The following is a 21,571-nucleotide window of genomic DNA, read 5'->3' on the forward strand; positions in this document are numbered from 1 at the left end:
TCTATAGATAGAATAACTGAGGGAGTGTTGGCGGCAATTCAGGAATAAAATACATAATCTAGACAAGTCAAACTCCACTTATTAAGGACCCAATCTTTTTAAAGATTCTCTTATGTGAGACCAGAAGGAAAAACACAGCAGAAAAATTATTACAACAACAATACTTAGGGGTCTATTTTCATAAACTTATGTAGAAACTGCAGTTTCTACATACTTGTATGTACTGCTGCTATGTACTACCGGTAATTGCCTAATGTAGGAAATCTCCTGCAAAAGGCTAATAAGTGCTGCAGACTGCAGTCCCCATTATTATCGATGAGGACTATGGTCTGACTCCTATATACAGTACCAAACTCCAAAAAGTTTGGTCCCATTGGTTAACGCCATCCTCAGAAAACGTGAACCGCTTTATGCCTATGAAGGCATTCTCACAGAAAAGGGACTGTCCTCTCTGGTAACTGACACCATGTGCATGTGTAGTATCAGATTAAGAGGGGTCATCTGAAAATGTGAAAGACTCCTCTGATGTGCCTGAGGTGTAATTCGCAGGGACATGGGTTTGCCCGAAGCCACTGTCTCTGATAGTTAATTTTAGTAAATAGAGGGGGTAGTTTAGTTACAAAATGAAAAAATCGTGATGCAGATTGATAATAATCACGGCACATAGGCCCCTTAATATTAAAATATTCCACAAGCAAGATAATAACTATAAGAGAAAAATAATATGTCTTAATTTCACCTTAACCCATTTGTATGGCCCTGCGGAACCCTTGAGGTGCCATATAATAAAGGATAATAATACAGCCTGAAAGGATGTGCTACTGTATCTCTTGCTTGTGGAATATAATAGTTTATTTCTGCAGGCTGGATTCCTTGATTCAATAGGTAGAAAAACTATTAATCCAGTCAAGTATATGAATTCACCTGTGAATAATTACGTGTATTGAAAAAACATGTCCTGCATAATGTATGTTCTGATGCGTTTTGCTTTCCAAGCCAAAGTTTTATTTGAAGATGGACACAGCTTACATATCATTTGGAAAATGCTTTTATAAATGAAAATAAATATTTTACAAATATGGTTGTTGCTCTTTTGAGTGTTTTTGTTAACGTGTATTGATTTAATTAAAAACGTATAATACATTGTTAAGATGATCTTGTAACACTAATTCAAGATTATCTCTAATAAATTAACAAACAGACATATAGTTGACAGATTTTAAATATTAATCTCTAACATTTCTTTATTGTAATAAGTTCCAGTTTTGCCACTTCGGGCATTTTCTCCCAGTAACCTGTGGTGATGTTTAACGCTTCATGAACTCCGTCCCAAGAGTTGCAGGCACTATGCAGAACAATAGAAGTAGCCTAAGGACATTGTGATATGACTATGACTGATTTATTTGGCTCACTACATGCCTCACTAGCTGAACAGAGCACAAACACAATTCTGTAACTTTTCATCCTGATTCCCAACTCTAGCTAAAAAAATATCATGCATTTAATTGGAAGATTTGCATTTCAGGAAAAAATAAAATTATGTTGAAACAATTTAACATATTTATGTAGTTTAAAATAATTATTCAAAATTAGTAAATATATGGCATTTGGCTGCAGTGAGAAATTTTAGTTGCAGAACACATTCTGCTCAAGAAACACATTGTGAATCATATGGTAGTGCTACTGGTTTAGTATGAGTATAGGTTATACAATATCGATCAAATGATCATGTAATTTGTGATAGAACGGAAGAGCTGCTTAATGAAAAGATACTACTTATATTGTTTCAATGCCCTGAAGTTGGAAAGCTACACACAAGACACAGTATTATTTATAAGTTTTAGAACTACACAGATCAGCATATTACCAATTCTTTATTGATGCAGTTTAGTACTTAAATGTTGCACCAGCAACAGAAGAAGTATATACTTCCCCATTAGCATTTTCAACAGTAATACCTCACAAATAACAGAGGCGCAAGGAAATGTAATCTATCGCACATTGATTATAGCCTATACTGCACAAAGCCTACGGCATTGGTACAGAATATAAATAAGTTAAAATGCTAATTTATGTTCATTTCTATAAACAGTAGCATGTACATATGAATTCATTATTTATTTACTTTACAATTCTAAGAAATTCAATACATGAAGGACATGTGTATCAAACGTACAGGAAGAAAAACTCATAGAAAAAGAGGGTCTATCAGGACAAGCATTGTTTAATGTTAAAGAACGGCAGAATACTTCAAAACATATACTTTGTGTACTTGTGTAGTTCACAATTTGGACTGCAAGCACCGATGGGGAAGGGCTTGCATAAATATACTTACAGGGCTGCATAACATGGTTCCACTATACAAACAGATGATAATATATAAATATATAAGACTTACCAGCTGTCTATAAACTGCTGTAAAAGCACCAAAATAGGCGACACAGGCAGCAGCAATAAAAACATTTCCTATAACATTTGAGATCTCTTCCTCAAAACTTGCAATGCTCTCTTTCCACCGGACCTGTTCGTCTCCTAGCGCTGCTGTTAATTTACCTGCCCGATTGAGTCGTGCTTGTGTAAGGGCCATGGTTCTTGCTAAAAATAAAATAAAATACATATGTTTATAAAAGAAATAGCATTGTTTAAAATTATAATCAAATATTAAAAAGCAAAATAGCAAGAAAACATATATTTCACAAAGCAATGAAAGCAGAGGAAATTACTGATATCAACTGGAGTTCCTGTTTGCCAGTTACTGCAGAGGTAGGTTACTAACAAATGGCAGCCCTGCAATAAGCAGCAAAGAGCACACCCCAGCTGCTATGGAAACTCGGCATGCCAGGCCACCTAATAGACTGAATATCAAATGTAAATTAATACAAATATTAGTGCAGAGGGGGGTGTGCAGGGTCACCCTGCACAGATGTGGTAAGCTTACTCGCATCATTATACATTTGTGGTAAGCATATTAAAGTGGCCACCAGCCTAATGTCCTAATGCACACTAGTACTGTTTTATTATGCCATACTGCCAATGCACTTGTACAGGAAGGAGGGTCAAGCTGTTTTAGCATACTCAGGATAACCAAAGATTAGCATCCCAAAGACTAGGCTACAGGCTTTATATAGCTAATCAAGCACTTAATTCCCTCAGAAGATCTGCCTAAAGTCATACATGCATTTGTATCATCACGCCTAGACTACTGCTATGCTCTCTACCTGGGTCTCCCAGCAAAAGAATTGCACCACTTGCAGCTGATACAAAATGCAGCTGTCAGGCTATTAACCAATCAGCCCCATTCAGCCACATAACACCAATCTCTACTCCTTTCACTGGCTGCCTGTAAGATGGAGAATCTGCTTCAAAATTGGCTTACTGACTTTCAAAGCCCTACATAACCAGGGCCCAAGGATCTGCTGATTCCTTACTGCCCCGCTTGATTAGTGCGATCTGTAGATGAAGGACTATTCGCAGTACCAAGAATCTCCCTGAATTCATCTGGGAGTCGAGCTTTTACCTTTGTGGCTACGACTCTGCAGATCTCACTTCCCCGTACAGTTTGAGAGGCCTCCACTCTAGAATCCTTCAATAGCAGACTCAAGACTCAACTGTTTACACAAGCATTTCACTAATGTCCCTTCACTAAAGTCTCTTTATGATATGATTTTTAATTTTATGTATGCATTTATGTTTTCATTTTACAGCACTAAACATCTCAAAACTTTATTGATTAGGCTTCAAGTAACAAAATAACAATGTATACAAAAGGTATCTGTAGATATGCACAAGCTGGAATATTATTGAGTATCATGCTCATGAACATACGATTAACATGCTGTCCATGCACCAACAAAACATAAGTAAAGTAAATATCATGTAAAATGTAAAGTTAAAATTTATTGTCGACAATAAACTACTCCGATGAAAGTTCTCAACCGGTTTTAGCAGATCAGGTCATAACCATCACATATGTTTAATACTGTATCTCTGTAACATTTTAAAATCTAAAAACAATCTGACGTGGTATCTGGAAACATAAGATGCAATTTCTGAGAGTGAGATAATCACATGTATATATAGTATATTTAAGGAGTTTCTAATTTTTTCTGATGCTTGGGGATGTCTAGACGCTGCCCTGAAAAATTGTAGGCTCCATAGATACAAGGGAAGAATATGGCCCAGCCAAACTTTTCACTTAGTCTTGATGTGGAAAGATTGATTGTCTGTCATGGTTAGTATTGATAAAGAAGAATAAAATGGATTGTGAAGAAAAGTGACAAATTGTCTTTAGAAGCTAAAAACACAACAGATAATATGACATTCCTGTTGGAATACTTACTTTGCGTATGTTTAGGAGAAGAGGTATCATAGATTTTATCAGCATTATGTCAGTATTTAAACGCTCCTGGTTTCTGTGGATGTTAGAAAGCTAAATATCCTGAGCCCTAAGATTGTAAATCTTTGACTACATCCTTAAATTCACTTTGATGATGCTAAATGAATTATGGTTTTCCACCTTCTCAGGGTTTGAGGTGTGTTCCATCAGATATGAATCTGTCAAGAAGGTCTCTGCTGTTTTCTCTTAAACGCAACATGGGAGAAAAACCATTTCACATCACTTTTGTGGGCCTTGGCCTTCAACACATTGGGCCTGATTCAGAGCCGCTCGTAAGCGGCCGCTCGTTCGTTCTGACCGATGTTCGCATATCTGCGCATGCGTACGGTTTGTAATACGCATGCGCGAACCAGTCAGTGCGGCCGAAAATCGTTTGTTCGCTAAATAGCGAATGTCAGCTATTTTGAGTGACAGGAGGAGACGTATGTGGGTGGTAACAGGGGAAGGTGCTTGTAAACGGGGAGTGGAATTCAGAACGCAGGTGTGCTTAAAGGTCAAAACGGGCGTTTTAAGGGAGTGCATAATTAATAAAGCAGCGTCAACGACCACGTCACTTGGTTGTTTTATAGTCAGAACTGCTCGCAATATAGTGGTAGGAAAAACCAACCACAAGAATAGCGAGCAGTTCATACGCTGTTCGATGTACTCGATTAATCTAATAAATAGCGGACATGACGTATGGTGCGGGCGGCCAGGGGGCGTCTTTTTTAAAATTACGACCGCAAGTTTTGCTCGTTCGTTCAGACTTATAGTCGTGAACAGATTGCAAAGAGCGAACGGTTCATTTGAATAGCCACCCCTTTTTCCAGAACGAACGACCGCAAATAGCGACCGGCTCTGAATCAGGCCCATTGTGTGAAATTTTGAGCTGTCTGTGGGCCTGATTCAGAGCCGCTCGTAAGCGGGCGCTCGTTCGCTCCAAGCGATGTTCGCACATCTGCGCATACGTATGGGTCGTAATAAGCATGCGCCAACCAGTCAGTGCGATCGGAAATCGAGCACTCGCCAAATAGCAAGTGCCTGCTAATTTGAGTGACAGGATGAGGCGTTTGTGGGTGGTAACAGGGGAAGGTGCTTGAAAACGGGGAGTGGAGATCCGAACGCAGGCGTGCCAAACGGTCAAAACAGGAGTTTTAAGGGTCTGCATAATTAACAAAGCAGCGTCATCCACCACGTCACTTGGTTGTCTCTTAGCCTGAACTGTTCGCATGATTGCGGTAGGAAAATCCTACCACAAGCACTGCGAGCAGTTCAGACGCCTTTCGATGTACTTGATTAATCAAATAAATAGCGGAGATGATGTAGGATGCGAACGGCCAGGGGGCGTCTTTACAAAATAGCGAGCGCATGTTTCGTTCGCTCGCTCAGACATAGAGACGTCAACAGACCGCAAAGAGCGAGCGCTCAATTTAAATAGCCGGCCCCTTTTTCTGAACGAGCGAGCGCAAATAGCGTCCGGCTCTGAATCAGGCCCTGTGTTTGCTAAAAGAGGAGATATCGCCAGGGGCATCTTAAGAGAGGAGGGGGCCCGTGTACACTCCCTGTGCGGGGTCCCCTTCTCTCTCCCCGGTGGCCGGTAGCCGACTGATGCAGCTAGCCAGTCACCGGAGCCTTAGTAGACTCCGGACACTAGCGTGTGCCCGGAGTCTACTGCGCAGAACGCCGGAAAATGGCAGTGGCGGCCATTTTTCCACCGTTCTGTGCATGCGCAGTAGAGTCCGGACATACTCTAGTGCCCGGGGTCTACTGCGCATGCGCAGAATGCCGGAGAAATGGCCGCAGCTGCCATTTTCCGGTGTTCTGAGCAGCGCAGACACGCGACGTGGGACCACGGACAGGTAAGTCTAAAATAATATGGGTGCAGTGTGTGCGGTGAGGGGCCCCCTTGGACCCGGGGGGCCCGTGTGCCCCGCACACACTGCACCCATTATAGATACACCACTGGATATCGCAGAGATTGCATTTTTTACTTTCCCCATTGGATTAATAAGTCAAAGAGTAATTCCCTTGCCATTTCTAGGAGAAGTTCTACTGGGTTACCTTGTACCTTTATAGTACAAACCACTGAGACCATCAAAATCTGAACTATGGAAATTCAACGGTAACAGTGCTCAAATTTTTCAAATTACCATGTCTATTGATGGCCTCCAAATTACCTCCAGATAACCTGTGTAAATGAGTTTGGTGCAAGAACAGGCTGACAGGTTACAGTACTTTAATATCAAATTTCTGAAAAAAGTTATCCGTTTTCAGCCTTATTAGCTTGGTATCTTTGTTAGTAGGTAAAGCTTGGTATAGAACTAAAGTGCGGCTCAGCAAAGTATGAGTTCTGCATGATGCAGGGATGAATGATTAACATTAAAACCATTTTATCTTTTGAAGATAACTTTTTAGGAGGGTTTGGGCTAGTTAGCTGCAAAAATTGAGGGCCTATTTCAGAGGTAGACACTATTGCAGCCGCGATGTAAATTTTTTGAGGAGTCGCAGTGGCGAAAATATGCAAATGCAAGTTTCAGCCTTCCCCTTGTATACTAGTGTGCGCCAGACAGTGCAAGCCCACTTTCAATGGCTGTGGATGGTGCAACTCCTCCGTTGGTTATGGACACTCCACCATTGCGTGCACCGTCAACCCTTGCACCAACCTATGGCACACGCAGTGTCTCCTTCAGAAATTCGTATGAACATGGCCTCTGTGGCTGCAGTTCTGTTTCTGGAAACACAGCCGCGTCCATTAATATAACCCCAACACTCCCATAACTTGCCCTGAGATGGTCTTTCTTTGTGTTCACTTCAGGCCACCTCCCAGGAATACCCAGCGCTCCATTCCGAATGCCAGCGCTCCCGTTATGCAAAATCGTACACTCAGTGGAACGCATGTGTCGTAGCCGTTTTTCAGTATTTTTCACGCATACACAGTAGCAAATAATCGTTCAACTGTGAAAACACCAGCATTTGATTTCTATATATTTTTCTAGAAAAGCTGCTTTGTGAGCTCACTGAGTGGGAATTGTATTGGTATCTACAGGACTATTGATGCTGAAGAGATGGGGACTTCACTATATACGAAGCAGCGGCTTACCTTCCCGGCGAGTTGCAGTTGAAAATTTAAAACGGCACCCGCAGTCACTGTAAAGCCCGCTGTGCTTTACACTGATTGTGGGTGCCATATTTCACATGCATCCTGCCGGGAAGCAGCAGTACTTCGTAAATAAAGCCCTTCATCTCCTATCTCATCCTTGACTATGGCCTGAATCCTGCCAGGAAGCAGCAGTACTTCGTAAATAAAGCCCTTTATCTCCTATCTCATCCTTGACTATGGCCTGATTCAGAGATGAGAGAATACAACTGCGATTTCGCATGCATCAGAGTTGTGAAAATATGCTAATGACTCATCCACTGTGTATAGCGACGCATCTATATATATATCTATCTATATATATAAATATATATATATATATATATATATATACGCATCTATATATCACTGGCATCTCAGATCTCAAAAGACGCAACATCGGGAACATCGGTCGCAACTTCAAACTTCTGAGCAGCTCTATGGTATCTCAGAATGTCTGTCTCAACTAAGACATTGAAGCCAGTCCAACTGCAAACAAATTCTAATGGTTAACTAGGACACGCCTAGAAAACGGTGGCGATGCATTTTTGTAGCCACTCTGTTACCTCCCCCAAATGGTCACTACCTGTAACTCATTTTGTGAATAAATCCTCACTACGTCTGCCGTTGGCAATCAATCATTGAGCGTGCGCAGTGGCATCTGACATCGACACTGCGTCCACCTCTGTATCAGGTCCAATATTATTAGCCAGGATACAATTTTAAAAAGCACCATTTGTATATTGAGGGATTCTTTAAAATTATTAATAAAAAAGTGGATAAAAGCATGGTTAATTTTTGGTGAACAATAGTCATTATATTGTTAACATTATGAAAGCATTATAATCCAGAATATAGATGTAGCAGTGGTATGATAGTGAAAAAAGCACATTCTCTGGAACAGGGCCGTAACTAGGGTAGTGCGGCCTGTGCCATGGCACAGGGCACCGCAGGACAAGGGACTCAGGGCCTGATTCAGACCCGCTTGCGAGCACTCAGGGCCTCTGTTCAGGCCTGTCAATTTTCTGTTTATTATCATTCTCACTTGTAGCTTCCTCTTATTTCATCACCAGCATCTCCTGGCCTCCCCTATCTCTTCCCTGGCCCTTCCCCATGAGGCCATTTCCCTTTTGTGGGTTCGTTATGTCCCTATTTGAAAAATGGGATGGGCGCTAATGCTCTTTCTGCACAGGGCACCAAAAAATCTAGTTACAGCGCTGCTCTGGAATACAGACTGTTTCTTCAGACATCATATAGCAGGAACTACAACAAATCTCTAGTAACTACAATATGCGGGCTCTGCTGATAAGAGCCTGAAAATTAGCAGTCAAGAGTCCAGTCATCTCTTACGGCATCCCTCCCCACATCTCCTACGGCATCCCTCCCCACATCTCTTACGGCATCCCTCCCCACATCTCCTACGGCATCCCTCCCCAAATCTCCTACGGCATCCCTCCCCACATCTCTTACGGCATCCCTCCCCACATCTACTACGGCATCCCTCCCCATATCTTACAGCATACCTCCCCACATCTCTTACAGCATCCCTCCCACATTTCTTACAGCATCCCTCCCACATCTCTTACGGCATCCCTCCCCACATCTACTACGGCATCCCTCCCCACATCTTACAGCATACTTCCCCACATCTCTTACAGCATCCCTCCCCACATCTCTTACGGCATCCATCCCCACATCTCTTATGGCATCCACCCCACATCTCTTACAGCATACTTCCCCACATCTCTTACAGCATCCCTCCCACATTTCTTACGGCATCCCTCCCCACATCTCTTACGGCATCCATCCCCACATCTCTTATGGCATCCACCCCACATCTCTTACGGCATCCCTCCCCACATCTCTTACGGCATACCTCCCCACAAGAGTCTACCTGGACATTTTTAGTTAATAAGTGAAACTGAGTAGAATTGTTGAGGCTGCCCCAACAACAGTAAATAAGGAACCACAAAATGGATGCCCTTTCATAAGGCATAGCGCCTGATTCTGAGTCTCACGCAATGCCGATATCCACGGAGTTGAATAATTTTTTGCTACTGCCTATGTGTGCAAAAAATATTAAAACTCGCAGGGCGAATGCGTTATATTGTGGCGCAGTTACTATTAAGACGCACAGTATCAGAAATGTATTGGAAATGTGCTGTTGGTCCATCCGATGGGCATGTAATGGGAGTGTTTCATAACTGGTTGCAAACTCAAGCACTTAATGGCTCACATTGGGGGCCATACTCTAACGGAGAATACACACCTAGCATAGTTCTGGTGCACGTTTCGATAGTGCAACCAATCGGTATTACAGCTAAAGATGCTCAAAGTGGCTGTCTCCGTCCTTGCACAGTCAGACGCACACTTGTTTACCACAGAAAGGGCTGATACTAGCATTAACATAAAGCCACAGATGCGCTATGGCAAAATATGTTAAAACGGATTACCTGCCGTTATGTGTGCTAACCTGTGGTTGCCAGGCGGCTTCTGTGGGGGTCTCAGGCTGCGCACAAGATCTTGCGATGTTTGCGAGATCTCATGCATGTGCAGTGGGGCCGGCCAGGAGATAAGACACAGCACTTGGCTGATGCGCTGTGGATCTTGTGCGGATCGCCGGAGGGGGGAGTTTTCTCTCCCCCACTCTGACAACTGAGATAATACATCTCAGCGTTATTGCTTCCTGCTCTACCTGGATAAGTCAAAGAAGAAAGAGCTATAGCGACATGATAAGTGCCCCTATACTACATCTGCCTCAATGTCCAATTGCTGCCATTCATGATGAGTTTATGACTTAAATGAAGCCGCAATGAGCTGTACTTTAAGAGAAAAATAGAAAAGTTTCTGCAGGATTTTTATTTTTGCCCATTTGCGCAGACCCATCAAAACCCACAATTGTATAAAAGCTGCTCACTATATATGCACAAGGGCTCTCATTCAGAGCCGTACGCTCTGAGCAGAGCGCACGCTCTGAATGAGGGCCGGGCTCCATTTTCATGGAGCGTCCTCCTGGACGCTCGTATAGCTGTGGGTCACCACCCACAGGCTATACGAGCGTGCTTTGTGATGGCCGCGATGGTCGAGACCATCGCGACCATCGAAATTGCGAGCCGGAGCCTGCGGTTGAGGTTTTCAACCGCAAGCTCCGGAGTGATTTTGGCTCTATCAGAGCCAAAATCACTCCCACTGACATCACTAGTGATGTCAGTGGGCCGGCTTCTGACGGGAGGCGTTCCCGTGGGAACGCCCCCGTCAGGGAGGCACGCCCCCAGCACGCCCACCAAAGGGGGCGTGCTGTCAATCAACATTGACAGCACGCCCCCTTTGATCGGACACAACGAGCGAAGGACTTTCCTTCGCTCGTCGCGTCTGGCGCATGCGCACGACGGAGCTCCCTCCGTCGTGCGCATGCTCAGTCCATAACATCGACCCACTTGCGAGCGGACAGCCGCTCGCGAGTGGGTCTGAATCAGGCCCAAAGTCACTTACCAAAAACAGGCAAAACTAAATGTACTGGATATCCATGTAAAGTTTGGTCAACAACCAGTTATAACCATAGTGTTATAATGTATAAGCATAAAATAAACACTACTACTTACAAAGGCTTTCTTTTTCCCCAAAGCTTTTATCAAATTGATCCTGCAGCTTATTAATTTGTTCTTCAACATCTTTTAATTTCCTTTGCTTCTCTCGGAGCGTGATCATAGTAGCATCAAGCTCAGCCTAAAGAAAGAAGAAATCATTGTGAATGGTAAACGCAACTTATTATACCATCATCTAAAAAGGACTGTATCATGGCAATGGCATCAATGTCAGCTGTAAATGTGACCCTAATAATACTGAACCACCCACTATCAGCAATGCATTAGGCAGTAAAAGTATGTCACTAATTGACCAAAACTAACATAAAAGGTTAAAAAGTAGTACCTGTGCGGCTGCCAGCTTTTGTTTTTTTGGTTCGACTTCTTTTAGCACTCTAGAATAGAGATCCATGGCTCTGACCCACATACACATAGATCGGCATGCTTTGGACACCTTTTCCACCTTTTCTGGTACAAAATCAGGGTTATTAATGTATTTCTGAAGTTTCAGCAATATTTGAGGTTTTATGTTTTCTTTGTCATATTCCAGAAGCCTTTTGAGGAAATTGGAATCTCCCAGAAGTTGTTTTGCCGCTGTCCAATCCGGCCTAAACAAAAACCAGTAATTAGACAAGTAACACTTGCAATGGCAATTACCCTCATCCTATTGTTGTTACTGTGCTGGTATACTGTATTGTGTGGGACATGACTCTATAGTCTATACCAGTATATTGTGTAGGTCACAGTTGGTATACGAAGTGGGGATAACAGCTGTGACAATGTATCATCACCTGCAAGGTTTAGTATGTGTGGATCCTACTAGGTATATAATGTGTGACTAATAATGGTGTGAAAAGTAAATGGGGTGAAGCCACATTCTGCTAACTTCCACTTGACTTGTCTCACTATTTATATGGACGGAATCGGTATGACATACCGCCAGACATAAGCCCGGCAGATGTAATACCGACGTCGGAAAGCAGAAGACTGAAGATCCCAACAGGGTAAGTATTTTAACTATCCCTAACCCTCTCCCCCCCCTAACTTAACCCTTCTTTAGGGGTGCCTAACCCTAAACCCCTCCCCCTAGTGCCTAACCCTAACCTCCCCCTAGCGGTGCCTAATCCTAACCCCCCTCCTCGCACCCTAAACCTAACCCTCCCCGGGGGTGCCTAACCCTTACCTAACCCCGGGGGTGCCTAACCCTAACCCCACTTCCCCTAGCCTATCCCTAAATCTCCCGGGGGGGTGCCTAACCCTAAGTCCCCCCGGGAGCCCCTAAACCTAACCCTCCCCCCCCACGGCTGTCCGCTGCTGATGCCCAGCTTACCTTCGCTCTGTATGCCGGGTGTCGGTACTTCGCCGGGTGGATAATGACAGGCGTCAGGATTTCGACGCTTATCATTAGTCCCATGCGGGGATTTTACAGTTGGGAAGCTGGCGGTCGGCATTTCGACCGCATACTATATGGACTACATTATCTACAAACTATATTATACATAAACAAAAAAAAAACTAGTTAGGACATTCAGATATTAGCAATCTTCATCATATATCTAACATGATACAAATTCTGTATGTTCTTTATTGAATAGGTTATGTTAAATATGAATTAAAAAAAAATCTAAATATTCCTTACTTTGCATTTAGTAGAATGCTTATAGCTTCCATAACTGTCATGACCAAATCTGGTGGTTTAGTGAAAACTCTAATTTCAGATATGTCTGCTTTATCCAAAGAGTCTAAAGCTTTATTTGAAGCTTCTAGAGCAGGCATTGCCTCATCAAGGTCTCTCTGGGCATCATCAGCGATCGCCTGAGTCTCTTCAGCTTTCACTTTGGCAATCGCCTCATCTTCTTTAACAATGCAACGCACCTGTGAAGGCAAAAAGCATAGCACTTACAGCCACTGAGTGCTATAGTGTTGGCTGCAAGCCTAAGGATAGATAACATACTGTATCCTAGATTCTCCAAAATGCAGTTATATTTCGATTAGTTGTATGCTCACGAAGAAATTTAAAGTTTACCCCTAAAAGAGAGTTATCACAAGTTATTGTATTATGTGCCTGATTCATAGATGTACGCATACCCGATGGTTTGCGTACATCCGATGGCGGGGAGACGACGCATGAACAGGACCTATTCTGTGCATGTGCAAAACGGGTCCTGAGAGGTGGCTCGCAGTGCCCTCTAAGCCACAGCCTGACTGACAGGCCACGGGTGTTTGGGGGCAAGGAGGCACTAGGCAACATTCCTGAATACCCCACGTGTCATTCCCCTATTCTGGGAGTGCCAATGTTATACTCTGCATTTTCTGATGCGGATTTACTGGTCTCGGTAGCGCAGATGAGGCAGCCTTAGGCTTACTCAGATGGTCAAGACCAGTGGTGTATTTTACCTAGGGGCTGCAGCCTCACAGTAAAATCCACCACCTTAGTGAGCCAGTTGCAGTCTGCAACTGCAGTCCCTAGAAGCCGGTATTTTGCACATGCGCAGTCCTGCCACCGCTTGTGCATACGCCGGTCACTGAAAGATACATTGTGCAAGCGACAGGACCCGGCCATCCCAGGACTGTCTCCTCCTTTCCGGTGGACTAGTACAATGCAGACAGGACGAGCAGCGGCAGCCCCCCTCATCCAAGAGGGCATGATGGGCATGATGTTGATCTGATGCTGCATCTTTGGGCACATGAACTGGATCTGAATGATGGCTGGAGGAACTTTTTCCTTCAGGCACCTCCTGCAGCATTAGCGTATATGCACACAGCCACTGCATCTAAAGACACAGCTGCCGTGTGCATAGTGTACATTCCTAAATCAGGACCAGTGTTTGTATGTTTCAGGCAGGCTAGTCTTGGCAAATGTATATAGAGACTGATAGCAATCTAATTTGCGGTATATGGAGCTAATGAATGCACCTGCATATGGAAGAAATCATTAATCTGAAATGAATGCAGCAGATGTCCTAAAAATAATTAGCATTTTATGTTACAAAAATATTATTGCTTGAAAGCTACCTAGGATAACATTTATATTATATAAATATCTATACTGAATTATGGGTGTGCACTAAATTGAAAGTTGTACTGCATGCAAGAGATACCTACACCTTTTGCTGATGAGGGCTGAACTACAGCAAATGTGGATTGGTACTAATGTAATAAGACCAGCACTACACAAGAATGTCTTTAGCAAAAGGATTTAGGGCCTCATTCAGAGGCGGTCGTAGGGTGCAAGCGGTCGTTCTGAAATAGGGCGGCCGCTTGCATCCTGATCGGCCACCTCCATGTCGGGTCGTTAGGCTGTGGGTTAACACCCACAGCTCTAACGACCGCTAAGGTTGATGGTTGCGATGGTCAAGACCATCGCGACCTTTGGGGCTTATGACGAGACCCTAAGGTAGGGTTTCGTCAACCTTAAGCCCCAGGGTTCCTGTTTGAGCAGGAAGCTCCCCACTGACACCACTGACATCACTGTTGATGTCAGTGGGGCCGCCCCCAAACGGCAAGCGTTCCGAGAGGAACGCCTCCGTTTGGCCAGGCACGCCCCTGTCCCGCCCAGCAATAGGAGCGAGCTGTCACTCAACATCGCAGCTCGCCCCGTCTGCTACGAGACCCCTAACGACGGATCACCCATCGTTAGCCGGGTCTCGCGCATGCGCACGACGGAGTCGGCTCCGTCGTGCGCATGCGCACTGGAGCAACATCGACCCAGTTGCGAGCTCGTAGAGCTAACGACCGGGTCTGAATAAGCCCCTTTTTGAGCTAAAAACAGGTCCCACCACAATTATACAAAAATAGGTGGTAATGCTGTGTCCATCTGATTTTGGGGCTCTGGGATATTAACAGAGAATATGGGATAATGCAGGGTCCCATGCTATGGGAACAAATGTAATTTGAAGGATACTTCTATTCCCAAAGACATTTTATTATAGGGCTATTTATATACTGGTAATTAAGCCCTCCAACCAGTATAAATAAAGGTGAAGCAGAACAAATGAACTGTACAACCTAGATAGGGTCTGATTCAGAGGCAGACACTAACCACACACAACACCAATATGCATGCAGTTGGCGGATGCTATAAGTTATGCACATGCATCCAAGTCGCACTGCGCATGTATTGCTATAGTTACTGCATGGTAACACAGAACGAATTTGAATGCAGGTAGTGTGAATTTTAGTAGATGTACCTGGAAGGTAACAGGGGACTGGTTAGACAGATGCAGGCATGGAGCTAACATTGGCTGCGTTTAAAGACGCACAACTACACACACATGACGCCATGTACAGATGGACAAACTGCCATAGGGTTGGTGCTGCATGGGGGAGTCTCAGGAATCGGTTGCGGCAAAAGACGCAGCCTCTTCTGCGTCTGACTCAGAATCAGGCCCATAGTAATAAGTTCCAGGTGCTCACTACTGTAAGTGAGAGTTCTCATTGGTCTATCCAATTTCAAATATTTTTATAGATCACATAACAAAATTCAAATAATATGATTGGATTGCATGGTACAGTACATATAAAAGTGTAAATAAATAAAAACCAAAAACAAAAAGGATATTACAGATATGTAGTCAGGTTTTAGTAATTCCTAATCTACTGAATTAACAAAATAGTAACGTACTGTAATAAACTTGGAAAAGTTTGAGAACCGCTCCTACTCCTCTGACTGGTCTAAAGGCATTTACAATTCTTACCTGATCTGCATTTTCCTGATCTACTGATAATTTCTCCATTAAAGCATCCACATCTACAGACTTCTGTTTCAGCACCGGCTCTAAAGCGGACAGCTCTATTTTCATTTTATCAACAAGGTTGTTTGTCTCCAACAGCTTGCTTAACCCATTCTTTACGCGGTCACGGGCCTAAAATAAAAGCGAGAGAAAAAATTAAAAAATGATTAAAAACACCGAACACAAGCAAAACACACTATACTTAAAACCTTAGTGGCATAGTTTGAACAAGACACAATTTGTAATCACTATGGACTAAGCTCTAAAAATATAATAAAAATACTACATAAAACAGAACCCACTTGTGTGACAGAATCCAACCAGCATCACAGTTAAAACATTGGAAGAGCTCTTTGGGCTTACATATATTTTTATTAACAGGGAATATATCAGGAGGTAGTCCTTGGAGGCAACCCTACCTCCTATCATCATCCACAATAGTCTAACCTATTCATCTTTTTTAAAAGAAATATAAAATGCCTGTAAATGGGTTAGGTATGCACAATAAAAATAAATAGAAGCTTTTTCTCAATCACTTTAGCTACTAAGTTTATACAGTATAAAATACATCATACAGCAGATGGATGCTAGAATGGGATGTAGTCGGCATCCCGGCGTGCGGGATGCTGACGGTCTAAATACCGGCGCTGAAATCCCGGCACCAGTATCCCGACTGCCGGCATCCCGAAGCTAAGTATCGGGGTGTTAGGGGGAAGTTATGGTTAGATAGCGGGGTTAGAGTTAGGCACTAGGGTGAAAGTTAGGGTTAGGCAACGGGGAGGGAGTGTTAGGATTAGGGTGCGGGGAGATTATGTTTAGGCACTAGGGAGGGAGGTTAGGTTTAGGCACTGGGGAGGGGGTGTTAGGTTTAAGGTACGGGGAGGGGGAAGTTAGGCTTAGGCACTAGGTGGGGAGGGTAGGGGTAGGCACCGGGGATAGAGGGTTAGGGTAGGGGATGGGATGGGAAAATACTTACAATGGTTGTCGAGATTCAGGCTGTCGGGATGTCACTGTCGGTATTCTGACCAGTGGCATCCTGACAGCCGGGAATTCATACCCAACCTGCTAGAGAAACAGTACATCATATGCCCTGTGTCTGACAATGGCAGAATGCACACGTGTTGTAGAATAACCATATATTCCATTTATTGCACTAATAATATGTATAGAAAATTTTAATTTTATATTTAGATTAAATTCTAAAAATTAAACCAAAGTTAAAATTATATTCCATCACATAACTGACTGTATTCTTGTCCTACTTATTCAGACTTTATTCCATATTTGAGTTACACATACAACTCTCAGGGAACAGAAAACAGATGGAGCAGAATTACTCTTGGGTATGAATGGTTAGCCAACTGTAAAAAAACAGACATTTTATATACTTCACATTAATAAAAGATGCAAAAAGGACTAATAAGTGAAATGCATAATTGAAAACCTTAAAAATGCATCTTACAATTTAAATTTTGAGATTGGATGTTTTACAACTAAATATATCTTTGTAACCTTATATGTGTGTTTCATTTGGATACTTTTCAGACATTACACTTACACTTGTGGTCACTTTATTAGGTACACCTGTACACTAACTCATTAATGCCAATATCTAATTAACAAATCATTTGGAAGCAACTCAATGCACAAAAGCATGCAGTCATGTTCAAGAGGTTCAGCTATTGTTCAGTTCTAACATCAGAATGGGGAAGAAATATATTCTAGTTGACTTTGAAGGTTTAATAATTGTTTGTGCCAGACAGGGTGCTTTGAGTATTCTTGGAAACTGCTGATCTTCTAGAAATTTCATGCACAATAGAGTTCACAGAAGATGGTACACGAAACAAAAAACATCTAGATAGCAGCAGTACTGTGAGATGCTTTGTTAATAAGAGAAGCCAATAGGAGAATGGCCAGATTGGTTGAAACTGACATCAAGTTGACATTAACTGAAAAAGACAACAGTGATATGCAGAAAAGCATCTCTCAATGTATAGAGCATCAAACCTTGAAGAAGATGGGCTATAGCAGAACTAAAGACCATACAGGGTCCATGTCAGCTAAGAACAGAAAACTGAGAAAACAGTAGGCATAGACTCACCAAAACTTGGCAGTTGAAGACTGAAAAAATGTTGCCTGGTCTGACAAATCTGTGGCATGCAGATGGTAAGGTTAGAATCTGGTATAAAAATGAAACCACTGATCCATCCTACCAATGGTTTAGGGGCATATTTATCACAATTCACATTTTTAATACTTGGCCTTTACCCAGGGCATGTGTCACCAGTGGCTGACAGAGAGGGAGCCTATATTCCTAGGGTTCAGCTATCTGGAGATGGTATTGCCCTCTCAAGCTTCGCTTGGCAAATCCGGGAACACTGCAGCTGCAGTTGGAAATCCATGGTAAATAGGGAGGATACTTATTATGTACGAACATCATCCGAAAACTGGTGTTTCGGGGGGATATCCCACAAATTTAGTAAACATTTCTTTGTGTGCATGCAGACTCATACCCAACTCAACAATAAAGGCCCACTGAATTTAAGGCTCTTTATTGGAGCACTCGGCTGTGTCATTTATATATTCTTGTTACTATACTATTTACCATGGTTTTGTACTTTATCCAATATCTTTCCTCATTGTGGCTGTCAGAAGCCACATTAAAATATGAAAACCATACACATTTCCTTCCACGTTATCATACACAATGTAAAAAACATATCAAATTCACTAAAGGGATCCAAATATTTGAACACTGCAGGTATTCATGATAAAAGAAAAACTAAAACAAAATAGAACAGGGAAGAACGAATGTACATATTTAAATAAAGAAAACCTGTGGGGCTTACCGAAATCAGCTGTTTCCTTTTGTCACCTAACATGGACAGATAAAGGTTAATTAACTCTAAATATGAGGTGGGAGTAGTGTAGTATCGTCTCCTCAGTTCTGTATAGTAGCGCTCGGCCATCTCAGTGACACTCATGTGAATCTCAACACACATTTCAGAAAACTTCTCCTTCATCTCCTCACTGCCAAGGTCAACATTGGTGAAAAACGTTTGAGAAACAGACAGCAGAGCTTCTCTCGGCCACTGCAAGTAAGACCAGGGGAAAAATGGAGTCTCCTTTGTAATACTGTTTGGTTAACTACATTAGAATCAATGATGTGTCTTTACAATGACAAATGTTTCCCAGGGCGATTCCAAATATCCATATAAAAGCAACCAAAATCAAACATATTTTCTCATGCATTTGAAATATGATTTTCTTAACTTACATTTGAAATACTGAAAATACATTATGTTTTTTTCATAGCATCATGTGCCAAATCCCACAGCACGGATGAGATGTAAGGATAACTGACATGTAATGCTGTTAAGAGAGACTAACGCTCAATTGATGTAATTGATTGTGTTTTTATATTTTATTTTTACTAAATCTAAGACAGCTATAAAAGCCTTTGTGGCAAGTACAATTCAAAGATAAATTAGCATAACTAGAAATAAATTGTGGAATAAGGTGATTATTGTGCTACAGTATATTTTGTACCCAAGTGTGAATGAGCAGAACTAATTGACTGGATATCAGGAAAAGGATAGCTCAAAATAATTTAAGAAATTGGAATCACTCACTGTTATGTTATATTGACTGATTCATTAATTTAAAGCTTTTTTTATACTTCATAACAATTAGCAGTTTGTTCCTATTCACAGTAAGATTGTAATGCATGTAATTATCTGTAACAGCATTAGGCACTGCAGTATAGAACCCAAAAAGTGAAAATATTTCACATCTGAACAATAGAAATGTACATTTATTTTTGCAGCTACCTTATCCCTTAATATACACATTAATTTGCTTCACCTTTGCTATATAACATTACATAGTATATGATGATTCTGATATATAACTGATAGTTGTATGCTGATAGCAATACATTATTTGTATAATTTTGCTATAGAGTTGAATTATATTTATTTATTTATATGTACTATATTGCTAATTACAGTCTTTTCATGATTATATTTTTGGGAAATTTTTAATATTTTTATGCGTACAACTAAATTGTGTATATTTGATTGTTCTTAATATTTTATTGGTGTTATGCATTTCTATTAATTGTACATCCTACAATCAATAAATTATTATATTTTTGATACTGTTACCTAGACGTATTTTCCAAAAGTATGCAAGGTTCACTATACTTTATAGAACTGTATGCACTTGAGCTAGTCGGAGTTATTATTTTTTAAAAAGCTTTAAGACATAGCTTTGGTTCATGTTCCCAAATTTAACAATGGATTACATCAATCATAATGTAGCCCCTACAGAAATGTTTAATGCAACACCAAACATATTCTTTAATGCTGTCTACAATAAATTGATTTGCAACTACAAATTAGACCAAATCACATACAGCTTTACGATTGTGGTTAGAATCTAGAATGCCAGAATAACACATATGACACTGTTCCCAAAGAAAATATTGTATGGATGGAGAGGAGAGACTGATTTGTAACAGATAGAGAGAGCCTTAAAAAAGCAGCAGATATTAAGAGATAGTTGAAGTATGGATGCTATATTCAAAGTACTGGAAAAGTTCCGCAAACACATACATTTATAAAGTCGCACATTCTTTGGTACTTTATAATATTAATACAAATAATAATAATATATTACATGAATGCTATCAGATCACAATTAATATTCATAAATTAAAATTATTACTTATATCGTAGAAATACTAACCTGCACAAACCAATCAATGGTGCAACAGTTGACAAGTGATGGGAACATACGACATCGTGCTCTGAAGGCCTCCCCAACTGGACTCATACACAAAACAATGTGCAATTTCTGACGCACTCGGTTGATAAAATACTGAAACACCTTTCAGTAAGAATTAAAAAAATATTATTGAGGTACTACAAATTATACAGGTAGTTTCAATTTTCAATGCCTCAATACTAAGTGATGGCATAACATCACCCATACACATCTGTTTGTGTTTATGTCCGATATTTAAAATGACAGTGCTTTTACTGGCAAGACACAGCTAGTAAAAGCATTGCCCTTTTAAATATCGGCATAAACACAAACAGAAGTCCTGGGTTTTACAACCAGACACTTCGTAAATAAACCCCATAGTCTCAGTAGTAAGCAAACAAATATATTTAATCAATGAAAAGAGGCACCTATCTGCAAGATCATAGACATCATAGACATAGACAGGGCCAGTGCCAGGGGGCGTGGTCTAACTGTGGGAGGCGTGGCCACAACTTCTTCTCTGCAGCAGTGAGCAGTCTCCCACTGCAGCCGAGCAAACAACAGCGTGTGCTAGGCTGCTAACAGGTAGGAGAAGGGGACAGCGTCATACCTGGGCCCCCACAGTGCCCCGTGTAATTAGCACCCGTTCCACCCCTCTCTCGGCATACCTGCCTATCTGTAGTAACATATGCGCAGGCCTTTTAAACAAGCATTACAAACTATAACAAATATGACAACAAAGCAGGAAGCAGCTGGGGACTGCAGGTGAAGGCTCAGATGTGGCCGAAGAGCTGCCTGTTGTGCATCACTGCGCTAGGGGGAGGAGGGTCCTGGGGGAAGTAAAGTTAGTTGAGTAAAAGATCTTTGCCATCCCCACAACTGTGACATCTTATGATACAGTAGGAATAACCCTCTTTGTTTATAACGTCAGCTTTTACTGTTTGGAGCCTGCTGAGTTGTACAATTCATGAAAAAG

At 41.8% G+C, this 21,571-nt stretch overlaps 1 protein-coding gene across 2 annotated transcripts in view; it reads right to left on the bottom strand.

The window, feature by feature from the left end:
• Positions 1–21,571, bottom strand: part of DNAH6 (dynein axonemal heavy chain 6) — a 342,820-nt gene that overhangs the window by 114,239 nt on the left and 207,010 nt on the right. Inside the window, exons 47-53 of one of the 2 annotated variants that reach the window (XM_088481442.1) lie at positions 20,578–20,718; positions 18,678–18,920; positions 15,793–15,960; positions 12,735–12,970; positions 11,442–11,703; positions 11,114–11,237; positions 2,399–2,595 (exon numbers count right to left, since the gene is read on the bottom strand). In XM_088481442.1, coding sequence (XP_088337568.1) covers positions 2,399–2,595; positions 11,114–11,237; positions 11,442–11,703; positions 12,735–12,970; positions 15,793–15,960; positions 18,678–18,920; positions 20,578–20,718 — 1,371 coding nt within the window. Of the gene's footprint in view, positions 1–2,398; positions 2,596–11,109; positions 11,238–11,441; positions 11,704–12,734; positions 12,971–15,792; positions 15,961–18,677; positions 18,921–20,577; positions 20,719–21,571 lie in introns of both variants that reach the window. The other variant, XM_088481443.1, reaches the window with a different exon arrangement.

Source organism: Taudactylus pleione, unplaced genomic scaffold (assembly GCF_031769625.1).
Source record: "Taudactylus pleione unplaced genomic scaffold, aTauple2 ptg000273l, whole genome shotgun sequence".
Classification (NCBI taxonomy): domain Eukaryota; kingdom Metazoa; phylum Chordata; class Amphibia; order Anura; family Myobatrachidae; genus Taudactylus; species Taudactylus pleione.